Here is a 16,728-nt window from a genome sequence, read left to right on the forward strand (position 1 = left end):
ATCCTAAATTCTAATTCTGTACACTGCTTCATGGATAACAGATTTCCATTTAGTCGCCTTCTTTAAAGTCTTGATCTTTCATTTGTTTTCTTTATAGTTTGGGGATCTTGAATTTCTTCATTGTAAGCTTTCCATTTAAAGCTTTAACAGCCTAGAATAGCAAGTCAGTATGACACACAGGTTAAAGAGGTTGGTTGGATAATAACTGAATGTTTGACAGAATTAGGCATAAATTTATCCTTAGCTACAGAAACTCACTAGGTCACTTTGAATCAGCCATTATCCTATAGAAAAAAATGAAGGAATGTTATGTATGCTGCCTTGATCTCCTGAAGAAAATTTACAACATATAGATATTAAAATATGTAATATTTATCATGTATATAAATCAGCAATACAATATTTTAGAGAGGTACTCAGTATTTTTTCTTAAGTGTTTTTTTTTTTTGCTGGGTTGCATGAAACTAACTCATGGCCATATATTCACTTGAAATAAAACTCAAAATGCAACAATACAATTTATTGTTCCAATTATCATACTTATCTGAGTTTTGTCACTGTCATTTCACTCATTTGTAGGATGATTCATTATCAGTATACATTTTTCTTGTTTTTAATCCAACTTGCTTTTAAAAGAGTTGTTTTGATTAGGATCTCATTTTACTGTTGATTTTCAAATTGCTGTAAAGATTTAAATTCTGAAAGAAATTCAAATTGGCCCAAGCTTAACACAAGTGGTTAATTTTAAATTGTGTTGCTGCCATCTAGTGGAGATATTTCAAACAAGGTTGATCATAAAAACGTGTTTCTGTTGTAGCAATTTGATATCTGAAGTAAGAAAGGTACTTTTGTACACAACTGGCAGTTTTCTTGAAATCCTTCTTCTGTGCATTCAGGACTATTAACAGATGACGGAGAAAAACCCACAAAGAAACAAGCAAATGGATGACTCACTAAAAATTAAAACAACAGTTTAAAGTTCTGCTTGTGTCTCAGTAAACATAATTCTATTCAATTATGTCTATTCACTATTATCTAAACAATTTAATTTAAAATCCCTTTTTCTCTGGAAATTGGAGACTTGGCAATATCATCATCCTGTCTGTGCCTCCAGGCTACCCATGCGATGTTTTGGCCAACAGCCCTCAAATTGCCTTTTAGCAAGGCCTTGCACAAAGATGTGTAGCCATCTCGAGATCAACAGAGCAAGTCCAAAATAAGTGGGTCATAATGAGGGCAAGGGACTTTTTGGGTGGGGAACCATTCACTTATTTGTTCCCTTATTTACTTGGGTTTGTATGCCAGTCCAATCTCACAGGTCTCAGTATGGCTTAAAACTATCTTTGAATAAAAAGGTTAGTAACAAACAAAACAGAATGTTGTAATTAAATGTCAAAATAAATCTGGACTTTAAGGGAAACTCAAAAAGCTGATAACCAAACAGGTCTATAGGTAGTTCTCGACTTACAATTCATGAAGTTGACTACTTTAAGTTATGTCACTGAAAAAAATGACTTATAACTGTTTTTCACACTTATGACCCTTGCAGCATCCCGATGGTCACGTGATCAAAATTTCGATACTTGACAACTGGTTCACATTTATGACAGTTGTAGTGTCCCAGAATCATGTGATCACCCTCTGTGACCTTCTGACAAGCAAAGTCAATGGGGAAGCCAGATTCACTTAAAAACCATGTTGCTATCTTAAAAACTGCAATGATTCACTTAACAAATGTGGCAAGAAAGGTCATAAAAAGGGGGTGACATTCACTTAACTGTTTCACGTAGCAACAGAAATGTTGGGCTCAATTGTGGTCCTAAGTCAAGGACTACCTGTACTTCTGATATCTCTTCTGCCCCCAAAGTTCTATAGCAAAGATATGTTTTAATGGCCATCTCCTCAAGATTGGCCAATGTTCACACCAGTCTAGTTGTTTTTAATTCCAGGCAAAACTGTCCTAATTTCATCAAGATGTTTTAATTTACTAAGTATTTCTCAATTGTTATGATTTTTTAATGAAAAATCTTTCCAGAATTTAATTTTTTTTGAAATTGTTTTAGGTAAATGATTTTGCAGATGTTTCAAATCAATCAAAATAAATCAGAAGATGAAAAATTAGGTCCCATATTGATGAATTAACTAGGATTATTACTAATGGCCAAGAGTTCCTTTCTGATAATCACAGGTTATATTCTGTTTTGCTTTTTGCCAATAATAGAATAGAATAGAATAGAATTTTATTGGCCAAGTGTGATTGGACACACAAGGAATTTGTCTTGGTGCATATGCTCTCAGTGTACATAAAAGAAAAGATACGTTCATCAAGGTACAACATTTACAACACAATTGATGGTCAATATATCAATATAAATCATAAGGATTGCCAGCAACAAGTTATAGTCATACAGTCATAAGTGGAAAGAGATTGGTGATGTCCACCAACTGATGTCCACCAACTTCGCTACTCTCAAAAAAAGGATCAGATTCAGTTAGTATCATTTCCTAGGAAGTCCCAAGGCCAGGCTGGAAAGCAAACATTAAAAATCACATAAGAAAACAATGCAATCTGTTTCCATACAATTGCAAGAAAACTACTATATAAATATATGTATAGAATAGATAGAATAGAATTTTTTATTGGCCAAGTGTGATTGGACACACAAGGAATTTGTCTTGGTGCATATGCTCTCAGTGTACATAAAAGAAAATATACCTTCATCAAGGTACAACATTTACAACACAAATGATGGTCATAGGATACAATTTAACACTTAATGATACAACACTTAATAATAAGCGCACAAACATGCCTACCGTTCCTGTTCTATTGTTTTTCTTTTCTTCTTCCTATATATATATATGCTTATACCTCCTTATATTTACTCATATATGTGTTTATATACTATATAATCTTTTTGTATGATACCTACATATATTGTTGTGACAAAAATAAATAAATAAAATAAAATAAAACAATAAATAATCATAGGGTACAAATAAGCAATCAGGAACAATCAATATCAATATAAATCATAAGGATTACCAGCAACAAAGTTACAGTCATACAGTCATAAGTGGAAAGAGATTGGTGATGGGAACGATGAGAAGATTAATAGTATTAATATATCGCTCGCTGGCGGTGTTACTTGGAACCATATATGGGTGGGGGGCAGAAGTGGGTTTCAGCAGGTTCTGACCAGTTCTGGAGAATCAGTAGCGGAAATTTTGAGTAGTTCGGAGAACCGGTAGTAAAAATTCTGACTGGCCCCGCCCCCATCTATTCTCTGCCTCCCAAGTCCTAGCTGATCGGGAAGAAATGGGGATTTTTGCAGTAACCTTACCCTGGATTGGGAAGGGAATGAAGATTTTGCAATATCCTTCCCCTGGAGTGGGGTGGGAATGGAGATTTTACAGTATCCTTCCCCTGCCATGCCCACCAAGCCACGCCCATCAAGCCATGCCATGCCCACAAGCCACACCCACAGAACCGGTAGTGAAAAATTTTGAAACCCACCACTGGTAGGGGGTTATTATATTATTATATTATTTATTATGTGATTATTCTCTTATTAGTTTTATTGTTTTATATATGAGGTTTTTATATTCTTGTAAGCCACCTTGTGTCGCCATGTGCAAATAGGCAGCAATATAAATTTCCTAAAATAAGTAAATAAATCCCCAAGAGTTCCTAGGAAATAAGTGCAAAGCTTCACCTTAGAGCTTTGAATCCACCATTGATGGCCACAATGTTAACTGTTCTAGCCACATCCTGAGGACACCAATGGCAGGGAACAAATTAAAACAAATTAAAACACAATGGCAAGAGTAGAATAAATCTGCATGTTTCTCCCCTCCCCCCTTCTCCTCCTCTGCATATCATTAAAATTCTATGGAGAAAAGAAACCGAACTGTGTATTGGGAATAGAATACTTTATTTAAAGGTCTGTGAACTGCAGCTGTACATGGATATCATATACTTAAAAATGAAATTGGTACAGTATAAAAGAAATACTATACATTAATGGCAGTGCAGTACCTGCATGCTTTATCATTCTTATGCCAATATTTGTCAGCACAAGGATGTCATAAACAGAAAAATACACACTATGATATGATATGCAGAACAGAATAATAAGAAATATAGATAACTTTCCACACATTAAAATCTTCTTTACCATCAGTTGGGAATCACAAAAAAGACCGACCAAATTGTATTAATAAGCAGAGGAAACTCTGTATTAGAGATAGAAAGAGAGGGGTAGCTTAATTAAAGACAACACATGCTGGTATTTCTGAAACTTGGCAACTTTAAGATGGGTCGACTTCAGTTCCCAGCATGCTGGCTGAAAATTCTGGGAGTTGAAGTCCACTCATTTTAAAGCTGCCAAGCTTGAAAATACACTGCCATATGCTGAACTGAGCAAGGGATGAATATTGCTCTAGAAGCCTGGAGAACTGGAGTTGCATCTTGCCACAACCATTAAAAGCTAACTGCTACATGAGATTCAGGTAGTCAACATTTCCAGAACTCCTTGTGACTATTAGTTCTGTAAGATTCATGTGAGGCCTGCCTTTCTATTAGATAGCATACAGTAATTTCATGAGGCACTTCGGGATTTTCTCTAGGTCAGGGGTCTGCAAACTTGACTTTTTAAGACTTGTGGACTTCAACTCCCAGAGTTCCTCAGCCAACTTTGCTTGAAGTCCACCAGTCTTAAAAGAGCCACGTTTGCAGACCCTTACTCTAGGTGAACAGAAACAGACATACAGATATAAACAGGGATGGGGTGGGAGAGAACATAGGAAAAAAATGTTAAATATTGTAGCTTTGTAAAGAATTACAGGTGGTTCCCTCATCCAATCTCAAAGTGCAATACTTCTTCCATTATTTTTTCAAAAACCAGTATTTGTTGTTGTTCTTGTTCCACAATCCAAAACATATGCATAACTTATATGAAATAAACATTTCCCCCCAGCACTGGCACTGTTTTCAATACTGTCTCTTTAATCAACATGTCATCCCCTACAGCAGAGCACAGATAATTGTCTCTTTAACAGATATATTTTAATCAGCAATGTAAGTGACCTATAGCATTTCTATAGAAATCACAGACCCTAAACCAAATCTATTGAATTAGATGGCTAAATGCAGGGGAAATAGAGCTGATTTCATAATTGTTTGGCAACTTTCCAATGGAGAACAGTTTCAGAATCTGTAGTGGAAAGAACAGGTCAGGAATCCAGAATAACTCAAAGTCCGAAATCTATAAAGTGATGACCATCTTCAATTTTCATCTGAGTGGCAAAACTTCTTAAACTATACAAGTTGAATTCAGTCCAGATTCAAGATATAGACAATCATGCAATGGACGCAAGGATCAACAGCCATTAGTCTTTTCCACTTTATAAACAACAACTTCTCTTACTTTTAACTTGCACTGGCAAGTCTAGAGCCTTCTTTTTTAATTGGTCTTCCTGAGTTTTCATCAACCTATTATAAATACAGAAACAAATAGTCTGTAGACTGTTTTGCATACTATATAGCAATAGCATTTAGACTTTTACACTGCTTTATAGTGTTTCACAGCCCTCTCTAAGCTATTTACAGAGTCAGCATATTCCCCCCAATAATTTGGGTCCTCATTTTCCCCACCTCGGAAGGATGGAAGGCTGAGTCAACCTTGAGCCTGGTGAGATTTGAACTGCCAAATCGCAGGCAGTCAGCAGTTAGCAGAAGTAGCCTGCCGTACTGCACTCTAACCACTATACAACTATGGCTCATATTTTACAATATTTCTGAGACCATTTGAAGTAACAGGTCTCTTTCATGCAGTCTCCCCTTAAACAAAAAGTATACAATACTGAAGTTCACACACATTCTTCCCTTTAATAAAAATAGTCTGGGTATAACTGACATCATTGTATTCCACAATGAATATTCAAAAAGTTTCGGTAAGAGATGACCAGATTGAGTCCAGGGGAGGGGTCAAGCACGTCATAAGTCATGAGTCCCTTCGCACCCACAAGAGATCTAAGTCCAGCCCACCTTGAATTCCATTGACTCTTATCTACCACCAACTTGCCTTGAGCATTAGTAGTTCAGATTCTTGTAGAGTGTTAACATGCAATAAACTTTTATTCATTCATTATTTCCTGATTTTTTTGCCCTTGACAAGTTCACTAATTCATTCACTCCTTAGGAAGATCTCTGCTGCTGTAGGTTTTTGGATAAGAAATGTATTTTTCCTGTCACAATCTAAGTAAGAGCTGACACTAATTACTCACCTGACTAACTGTACTATGGATTCTCTGACATTGTAACCTGAAGCAGCACTGCATTCATAAAATGGAAGTCCATACACCTGGCACAAAATATGTAAGAGACACTGATGATAAGGAACACATACTTGTTTCGAACTGACAGATTTTACACTTAAACCCCAAAAGTGAATCCAACTTTCAGTCTTGCTATTTTATCTGGAACATGCAATATATCACAGTGGATATTGTCAAATGTTTGTATTCTTGGATGGAGTGAAGTAGAGAAGCTGGGTCAAAAAAAAAACGGTTTTGTCATTGGCAAGTAATTTGACTGAAACGAACCCACCTGCCAATGTCAATGAAATACAGGTATAAATGCTAATTATTATTATTATTTTTATTTACATTTATATCCCGCCCTTCTCCGAAGACTCAGGGCGGCTTACAGTGTATAAGGCAATAGTCTCATTCTATTTGTATATTTACAAAGTCAACTTATTGCCCCCCTAACAATCTGGGTCCTCATTTTACCTACCTTATAAAGGATGGAAGGCTGAGTCAACCTTGGGCCGGGCTTGAACCTGCAGTAATTGCAGGCTGCTGTGTTCTAATAACAGGCTTCTTACCAGCCTGAGCTACCACGGCCCTATGAAGTTCCCTATCCTCATTTTTAGCTTTTGTAGCCTGTTTTAGTGTACCATCAACATAGGCCTATACTATTATTATTTTTATATTTCTCCCTGCAGAGAGTAAGTCTTGGACAAATGAATACAAAAGAGTTAGGGCAATGCCCAGCATTTGTACATGTTTGTTATAATTAATTTAACATTTCATCAAATAATTTATTAAACATTTTATTAATATTTTATTTAAAGTAATTAAATCAGTGGCAAATGTTTCCAGGTAACATCGGATTATTTTTTACCATCAGTGGAAAAATAATTAAAATAAGAGAAAAGCAGGGAAGTGTACCTTGGCCAAGTATGTTCCATTCGCTACAGATACTCTCCTTTCCACACTACAGTCTATTTTGTTACCAAGCAGAAGGATGACGACTCCAGCTCCAGCTCCTTCCTATGAGGAAGCACAGAATTCTTCAGATGTTAAATGAAATCAAAATGCTTTGTTAAATCTTTCAACAAACAAGAAAATCTATTGGGATTAAGTTTCTTACCCATAAAAAAAAAACCCAATATACTCATTTACTTGGAGATATAAAATATGCAACATCTACTTTTAATTGCCTAATTTGTTACAACATTTAAAACAATGGCTAGTTTACAAATAGTTGTTTTGACAATGGTTTATTGCATAATTGTCAATGATTTGTTTCACAACCAGTGAAACCCGTGAAGGTGAACCTACGGCACGAGTGCCACAGGTGGTACATGGAGCCATATCTGTAGACACATGAACGTTGGCTGAGTTCAGCTCCAGTGTGCATGCGCACAATGGCCAGGTGATTTTTTGGCCTGCTGGGCCCACTGGAAGTCGGGAAACGGGCCGTTTCCAGCCTCTAGAGGGTCTCGGCGGAGGGGGGGGGCATTTTCGTCCTCCCAAGGCTCCAAGAAAGCCTCTGGAGCCTGGGAAGGGCGAAAAATGGGCCTACCCGTCCCACTGTGCCAAAAGCAGGGGGAGTGCAGGGGGGCCCACATTGAATTATGGGTATGGGCACACCCGCTTGTGATACCACCACCACCCGTGCGCTCACCCCGGTTTTGGCACGCGACAGCAAAAAGGTTAGCCATCACTGTCATAAACCATGCCATACAAACCATTTCTATGGAGATTCTCAGTTGTCCAGGTCATGGTTGCCTCAAAGGTGCTTTTTGAAAAGGCAACTGGATTTGTTTGCTTCTTGAGGATGTTTTGCTTCTCATCCAAGAAACTTCTTCAGTTCTGACCGAATCATTCAAATTCAAATAAAGTCAGAACTGAAAAAGTTTTCTTGAATGAGAAGCGAAACATTTTTCTCAAGGAAAAAAACAAAATCCAGTTACCTTTTAGAAAAGCACCTTTGAGATACACAAACTTCAAAGTTCATCTCCGTGACTATTTTAATAACACAATTTCCAATATATATGCTTTTAAAAGAGTTTGGTATAATATTATATCTATGCAGCAGCTGTTATACTTTTAGCTAAATCACTAAAATGCATTAGAGTAACATCACAGAGATTGATCCTGGCAAATAGATGGGGAAGAAATGGAAGTAGTGACAGATTTTATTTTCCTGGGCTCCAAGATCATCCCAGATGGGGACTTCAGCCAAGAAAATAAAAGATGCTTGCTCCTGAGAAGGAAAGTTAGACAGCATACTAAAAAGCCTGTCAACATTACCCTGCCAACAAAAGTGCGTATAGTCGAGGCTATGGTTTTCCCAGTTGCAATGTATGGCTGTGAAAGTTGGACCATAAGAAAAGCTGAGTGCCAAAGAATTGAGGCCTTTGAACTCTGGTGCTGGAGAAGATTCCTGTGAGTCCCTTGGACTGCAAGGCGATCAAATCAGTCAGTCCTAGAGGAGATCAACCCTGATTACTCTTTAGAAGGCCAGATCCTGAAGATGAAACTCAAATATTTTGGCCACCTAATGAGAAGAAAGGACTCACTGGAGAAGAGCCTAATGCTGGGAAAGATTGAGGGCAAAAGAAGAAGGGGATGACAGAGAATGAGGTGGTTGGATGGAGTCACTGAAGCAGTAGGCAGGAGCTTAAATGGACTCCAGAGGATGGTAGACAGGAAGGCCTGGAAGAATGTTGTCCATGGGGTCGCGATGGGTCGGACATGGCTTTGCAATTAACAACAACAAGAGATTGAGCTGCAATCCTTAATGTATTTATCAAAGCAATAAACACTGTCAGAAGCAGACTGTAACCACACACAGCACCAACCAGTATTTTTCTTCCTAAATTGTTTCAAATTTCTAAGAATCATCAAGATCAAAATTAAAAAACTGAGATTAAACAACAGTGGAACATAGCTGTTTATTCTTTACCTGGACACAGTTCAGCCAGTACCGCACATCTGTAAAACTGTATTCTGAGGTGATGTCATACATCAAAACAACTCCATCAGCCTTTCGGAAAAACTGTTTGGTGACACTGTGATATCTGTCAGGAAACGTGTTATTTTTTTCACAAATATGTGTGTGCATACTGTACATACGGATTCATGTGCATGATTGTGTATGATAAAAAAACTTAAAATTTATCATACATTTTCTTTTCAATTTCTTGAAACCTAATTTACTTTAACAATTGAAATGTATTTTAATTAGAAGGGAAAAGGTCTTTAGAGTTTATATGTTGTTTAATATATTTAATATGTTGTTATTGTTAGGAATAGAGCAACATGGTGGCCTAGTGGCTTGCCTCCCATTCGGAAGGTTGAAGATTCAATCCTAGGTAGAAGCAGATATTTCTCTCCTAGGACCTAAAGAAAAAATATATGTTGTGAACTTTGTATGGCATCAGGAAGGGCATCCAGCCAGTAAATGCTCAGCTCCATCCAATCACCCTGACTCTACCCCTAATTCAGGGATTACAGGGTTGTAAAAAGGGAATGTTGTTGTTAGGAATACTGTATGCATATATGCACATATTATGACTATGATATGATATGACTATAAAAGATACAATATCTTTTAAAGTACACAAAGCTACAAATTTCATAAACTATACCATAAAACTATTTTAGGATGGATGGATAGATAATTTCTGAATCACACAATGTACGTATTCTGCTACATTGGTCAAGGCATCATAAGTACTGTGAGTAACACTATTCTGGAGATCCCACTTTAACAAAGCTTCTTAAAAGGCGGAATAAGAGTACAAGAATGACCAAGGCCCTGAATCTAAATCTTATTCAGGTAGTCCTGAACTTATGACAATAGAGACAATAGAGAATATTGGTTGTTAAGCAAATCATCACATGACCAGATACAATTTTGCAACCATCTTTACTGTGGTTATTAGGTAAATCAATGTGGTTGTTAAGCAAATCAAGTAATTATTAAGTCAATCAAGTCGTTAAGTGAACTGAGATTTTGCTTATCGGAAACCAGCTGAGACATTCACAAATCACCATCAGGTGACCACAAGACAAATGTTGTAAATGCATGCCAGTTGCCAAGCACCCGAATTGAGATCGTGTGGGCCGCAAGGGTGATGCAATGGTTGTAACTAATGTGCTGTTCATCCAAGGCCGTGGGCAAACAGTCCTTAAATCGAGGACTATCTGTAAAAAGGGATTAAGGAGTGGGTACATTTATCATTGAGATAAGGGAATTATGATTGCACTTTTCAACCACTTGATAAAGAGCCTCTGTCCCACAAAGAAAGACATAGAATAATGACCTTAAATTACAAAAGGACTCATGGGATACAGTGTTAGAAAAATCTTCAAAAGGTAACGACAGTTCAACATTGGAACTAATTACCTGGAGAGACAAATACATTTTTATGATATGTTCATATAAAGGTTATATGTTTAACACCACAGACAACACTTCTATCATTCAAAACGACCTTGACCATCTAACCGCTTGGTCCAAAAATTGGCAGCTCCAAATTTCAACCAGCAAATGCTCAGTCTTACATATAGGAAAAAAGAACCCTAAAACTAAGTACATACTAGATGGACATTACCTTACAGACGACCCCCATCCCGTTAAAGACCTTGGAGTTTTCATGTCAAATGATCTAAGTGCCAAAGCCCACTGCAACTACATAGCAAAAAAAAGCTCTAAGAGTTGTAAACCTAATTTTGCGTAGCTTCTTTTCCAAAAACACCACACTACTAACCAGAGCATATAAAACATTTGCTAGACCAATTCTAGAATACAGCTCACCTGTTTGGAACCCTCACCACATCTCTGACATCAATACAATTGAACGTGTCCAGAAATATTTTACAAGAAGAGTTCTCCATTCCTCTGAAAACAACAAAATACCTTATCCCACCAGACTTGAAATCCTAGGCTTAGAAAACTTGGAACTCCGTCGCCTTCGACAAGACCTAAGTTTAACTCACAGAATCATCTATTGTAATGTCCTTCCTGTCAAAGACTACTTCAGCTTTAATTGCAATAATACTAGAGCAACTAATAGATTTAAACTTAATGTCAACCGCTTTAATCTACATTGCAGAAAATATGACTTCTGTAACAGAATCATCAGTGCTTGGAATACTTTACCTAACTCTGTGGTCTCTTCTCATAATCCTAAAAGCTTTAACCAAAAACTTTCTACTATTGACCTCACCCCATTCCTAAGGGGACCATATGGGGCGTGCATAAGCGCACAAACGTGCCTACCGTTCCTGTCCTATTGTTTTTCTTTTCTTCTTCCTATATATGTTTATATGTGTATATACTATATAATCTTTTTGTATGATGTTGTGACAAAATAAATAAATAAATAAATAAATGTTCATATAAAGCCTTCAGTCAGAGATGCTACAGTCTGACTTCTTACATTGATTAAGCAATTGCACTGAATGGCTGAAGTGACATGAACGGTTGCATGAATGATCTGCTGATGGGACTTTCCCTTCAATAACAGAATTTGCAGTTTTAAAGCCATGCAACAGTTCTGGGAACAAACATTATCCATCCACATTAATCACACCAGTCTTGAGCATAGTCCAAAGTCAGTTTCCCAACATTTTGTCCTTATTTTTGCAGCCTTTATACTACCTTTCTTGTCCAGCTGTGTCCCACAGACGTAAAGCAAAGCATTTGCTATCCAAAATCAGGTTTTTGATCCGATAGTCTATTCCTACAGAATACAATGCAATTATTTACAATAGAATTCAGGTCAAGCTTCAAGCTGGCTCAAATAAAATAAAACAAAACAAAAAGGAATGCAAGCAGGAATTTTACAGATAGGAGTAGCATATTGAAGATCAATCATTTTGCAGGTGTTAATAAAATCAAGGTTTTACCTAGCAATTGCTATTTGCAGGCAGAGAATGACTTTGGATTGTCTTTCATGTTAACTGTACCATTAAAAAGAAAAGAAATGGAAGCTTATGCAAAATCCTCCTAGGAGAAATGAGATAATGTAAAGAAGATACACATCCTGCCTATGTTTTCCTTTAAAGGTGTGTAAAGTTCAACTTAAAGCATGGTTGTCCAATCGTATCACAATGCAAGGAAGGAACAACATTAGATATACAGAAGAAAAAAATAATGTTTTCCATTATTTATCAGAAGTCCTATTTAAGTAACAAAAGTGCCAGGAAAAAAAGAATTCACTCTATTGGTGCATTATTTATATCAGTGGTCACCAACCAGTGGTCCGTGGACCACTGGTGGTCCATGAGAAAATTTTGGTGGTCCGCAGAAAAATTATTTGCATTTTTATATTGCACTAAATACTATTTATCTTTTTAAAAAATTCATATTAGTGGTCCTCGGGATTTAAAATTATGAATTTAGTGGTCACTGAGGTCCTAAAGGTTGGTGACCCCTGATTTATATAGCACATCCTGGCACTTAAAAGGGCCATGTTAGTTGGAAGATGCCTCTAGTATACAAAAAGCTAATTATCTCCAAAAGGGACCCTGACAGAGGCAGTAGGAAACACAATGGGACTACCCTTCACAGCCAACTCACCATGGTCAACTTGCCACAGTCAACTTACTACAGTCAACTTGCCACGGCCAACTCTCTGTGGAACAACTCACCACAGGACAACTTGCTGCAGGACAATTCAACAATTCAGTTTACCATATTTTTTGAACTCCGAAGTATAAGGTGTACCTAGCTTTTTGGGAGGACAAAAACTGCACAACAGAACAACTAGACACAAGAACAGTTTTTTCCCGAAGGCCATCACTCTGCTAAACAAATAATTCCCTCAACACTGTCAAACTATTTACTGAATCTGCACTACTATTAATCGTTTCATAGTTCCCATCACCAATCTCTTTCCACTTATGACTGTATGACTATAACTTGTTGCTGGCAATCCTTATGATTTATATTGATATATTGACCATCAATTGTGTTGTAAATGTTGTACCTTGATGAACGTATCTTTTCTTTTATGTACACTGAGAGCATATGCACCAAGACAAATTCCTTGTGTGTCCAATCACACTTGGCCAATAAAAAAATTCTATTCTATTCTAAAACAATTAAAAAAATCTCCCTTTGCCTCCCAGCAATTTGCCTCCTTGCAGCAAAGAGCAAACAGCCTGGTCAACTTCATCACAGCCTGATTTAACACGAGCAGCTGATTAGTGGTTGGATCTGCCTCCTGGAATACCTGGAATCAATATACTGATAGGAGTATCAGCTGTTCTAGGCTGCAGGAATGGCCACCGCCCATCGCCATTATCCATTGGGCGGTGCCAGCGGCGATCTCCACAGCCTGGAATAGCTGATAGGAGGTATTCCGGGAGGCTGATCTAACCGCCAATCAGCTGCTCATGCTAAATCAGGTTGTGCTGAAGCTGACCAGGCTGTTTGCTCTTTGCTGCAAGGAGGCAAATTGCTGGGAGGCAGAGGCCAAAGAGTGGGGGCTGAAGTATGGGTGGGGCTTCAGCAACATTTGCTGTATAAGCATAGACATTTCCACCCACATTTGGGGGGGGGGAGTGCGTCTTATCCTCCAAAAAATATGGTAATTATTTAAAATAATTTTTAAAATAATTTTAATTTTTGTCATTCACATTTCATTTTGTCCTTCTTTTAGCATTATTTCGTTAATGATTCTATTCCATTGTTTCTTCGATATTGGTAAACCTCTTATCCCGCAACAAGTTGGCTATGGCAAGTTGTCCTGCGGTGAGTTAGCCACGGTTAAGTTGGTTGCAGCAAGTTGGCCATTGTGAGTTAGCCATGGCGAGATGGAATAGAACCAGCATTAATAGTAGGTGGTATTCAGTACAAACCAAGGGCTTCCAATTCAGAGTTACCACTTTGTACACATAACATGAGCCCATTTTTTTTAAAAAAATCCCAAGAAATCTGTTTTCCTTCAAGATATTCAAGGAGTTGTTTAGCTCCATATAGCTAAAATGTTTATGTTTTCTATTTTAAAAAATCCTACTTTGTTATAGAATAGTTCCAGCTAAAAGTTATTTGCATCCTGTTGGGTTACATTTGAATAACAATAAAAACTATTATTATTGCTGTTATTAATGCAATATTACATTAAAATGACACTTGCTGTCATTTATTAGTCATCCGAATTTCTGTAACCCAAATCTGATAGTTCTATTAAAAGAGGCCTAAGTCAAAGCAAAATCAAAGAAACAAAAAAACAACAACCAAAAGCAGACTTTTCAAAAGGAAAAATCTATATATTGTCACATGATTTCCAAGCATGATTCATACCTATAGTTGCAGTCACTTTTGCGTCAAAAGAATCATTTTGCAACTTGTTTAAAAAGGAAGTTTTGCCAACATTAGAATCTCCTACAAATAGCACATTATAAAAGTGATCTGGATGAGAATACAGAATGGCCGTGTCTTTAGAAGTTTCTTTATTCATCTGGCAATCACAAACTTCTGTTCTAACACTGGTTTCTTCATTAAATTCTGCACTGACCTCTTGATTCTTCTTACACTCAGATGGACCAATCCATCTTTTTCTTCTGTCTTCTGATGAGGACATCTTTAGCCTTTCAGCAAGTTCTATGCGCGTTCCTGGTCCAAACATATTCTGTAACTGACTGCTTGGATTATATTTTGCAGGTAACTTGGGTAGAGCCACCTTGGGCAGAAAATACTCTGATGGCACATTTTTCATAGTCTGAGAGACCTTTCTATCTAGAATTTTCATTTTTGCAGACTGGTTTGCCACACCTTCTTCAGTGGATAACTGTGGAACCTGAATGGTATTACTGTATTTTAAAACTTTCTTCTTATGTTCAGGTTGGGTTTCCCCTTCTAAAAGTAGAATTCCACTTTCAATTGGGCTTTTCTTGTAGTCACTGACTTGTATTGCCAAGTCTGAATAGACAAAAGGTTGAATCATGGAAGCAAACCCTTCTGTCAATGTAGGCTCTGTAGTTTTGACTTCCTTTCTGATTTTAGAAAAATTCGCTCTCTTCATCTTCAGATCTCTGACTTGTACACGAACTGGTGTACGACCACCTGCCTCTGATATAGCCCCTTCAGAAATTCTATTTTGTACGGTTTTGTTTGTTGAGCATTCTTTTATTGGAGACAGAGGCATTATATTTTGTTGAGAATTTTCATGATATTTAATATGATCCAAGGGCTCTTGTTGAAAACCAAAATCATCTATTTCTTGATAATGGGACCCAGACATTTTGTTCTGTGCTGCAATAGCCTCATTCAACTCTTTAAACAAAGAATTTGTATCTGAAGGCTCCTGTGGGAAGTATTGATCTTCATCTACAAAAGGCTCTATCAAAGAATCCTCTTCAGTGGAAATCACTCTTCTACAGGATTCTACATCAGCTTCAGTCATTGATGTCACCTCATCAGATATCCTGTCACATCATTAACAATACAAAGAAAAAAAAAGAAATGAGTGCTCTTAAGGACACAGATCCTAGAGCTCACTGAATTCTAGTGACACAAAAATATCTACCAGGAATATGGAATTCCTACATGCATTAAATATCCTTTAGCTTGTCCACCTTGCCATCATGGTACAGGTAGTCCTTGGGTTACAATGGCAATTGGGACCAGAATTTCAATCACTAAATAATGTGGCTGTTCTATTCTGTTCAGCTGTAGAGCACAATGTCACATGGCCCCATCATTTAGCAATGGCAATCCCTGGCACATCATTAAGAGAAGTTCCTGGGTCATTAAGCTATCACCAGCTTACAACTTTCTGCCTGTTTTTAACAACCAAAATCAGCGGGGAAGCCTGTAGGAAGTTACAAGCAGGCAGCTCAAAAACAGGCCAGCAGGCAGGTAAGTGGCTGCTGTCAGGTGGGAGAAGCAGCACAGGGGTGTATGAGTAGCAGGGGAGGCATGGCAGAAGTGGAGGGGTGTTTGGGGTGGCTGCTGATCGGTGGGAGAGGGTACACAAGAGTGCACAAGTGGCAGGGGAGGCATGAGGCAAGCACAAGGCTCAGAGAAGATGAGTGAGGCTGCATGAGTGGATCTGTGGGTGGCTTGCAAGGCTTAAAAGAAGAAAGGCTGGGAGAAAGAGAGCAACTTACAGTCATCCCTTCTGGCTTCTCCATTCATTTTGTTTGTGGGGAAACAGCAGGGAAGGTCACCAATGGCAATCCCATCTTTGAGGACCAGCCATAACCACCACTTGTTCAGCTTTGTCATAACTTCAAATGATTGTTGAACAAGTGATTGTTAACCAAGGAATATCTGCATTTACCCTTATTAGCATTGGGGTGGGGGTGGAATGGCTTCTGCTTTTTACTAGAAGCAGTAGGAGTAAGAAGTTTGGAGCCCAGTTCATCAAGTACCGTAATAATTTTCTGTACCGAAGATAGATATCCCCTTTTGCAGAA

The 16,728-nt window shown here is 37.7% G+C and overlaps 1 protein-coding gene across 10 annotated transcripts in view; it reads right to left on the reverse strand.

Moving 5' to 3' along the window:
• RAB44 (RAB44, member RAS oncogene family) overlaps positions 1-16,728 on the reverse strand; it is a 123,978-nt gene that overhangs the window by 83,119 nt on the left and 24,131 nt on the right. For 9 of the 10 annotated variants that reach the window (XM_058176040.1, XM_058176038.1, XM_058176043.1 and 6 more), the window contains 6 exons: positions 14,612-15,735; positions 11,963-12,044; positions 9,260-9,374; positions 7,237-7,338; positions 6,289-6,365; positions 2,774-5,494 (listed from right to left, as the gene is read on the reverse strand). In XM_058176040.1, the coding sequence (XP_058032023.1) occupies positions 5,407-5,494; positions 6,289-6,365; positions 7,237-7,338; positions 9,260-9,374; positions 11,963-12,044; positions 14,612-15,735 (1,588 nt within the window). In that variant the 3' untranslated portion in view covers positions 2,774-5,406. Of the gene's footprint in view, positions 1-2,773; positions 5,495-6,288; positions 6,366-7,236; positions 7,339-9,259; positions 9,375-10,793; positions 12,045-14,611; positions 15,736-16,728 lie in introns of those variants that run through there. The other variant, XR_009154281.1, reaches the window with a different exon arrangement.

The sequence above is a fragment of the Ahaetulla prasina genome, chromosome 3 (genome assembly GCF_028640845.1).
Source record: "Ahaetulla prasina isolate Xishuangbanna chromosome 3, ASM2864084v1, whole genome shotgun sequence".
Lineage (NCBI taxonomy): Eukaryota > Metazoa > Chordata > Lepidosauria > Squamata > Colubridae > Ahaetulla > Ahaetulla prasina.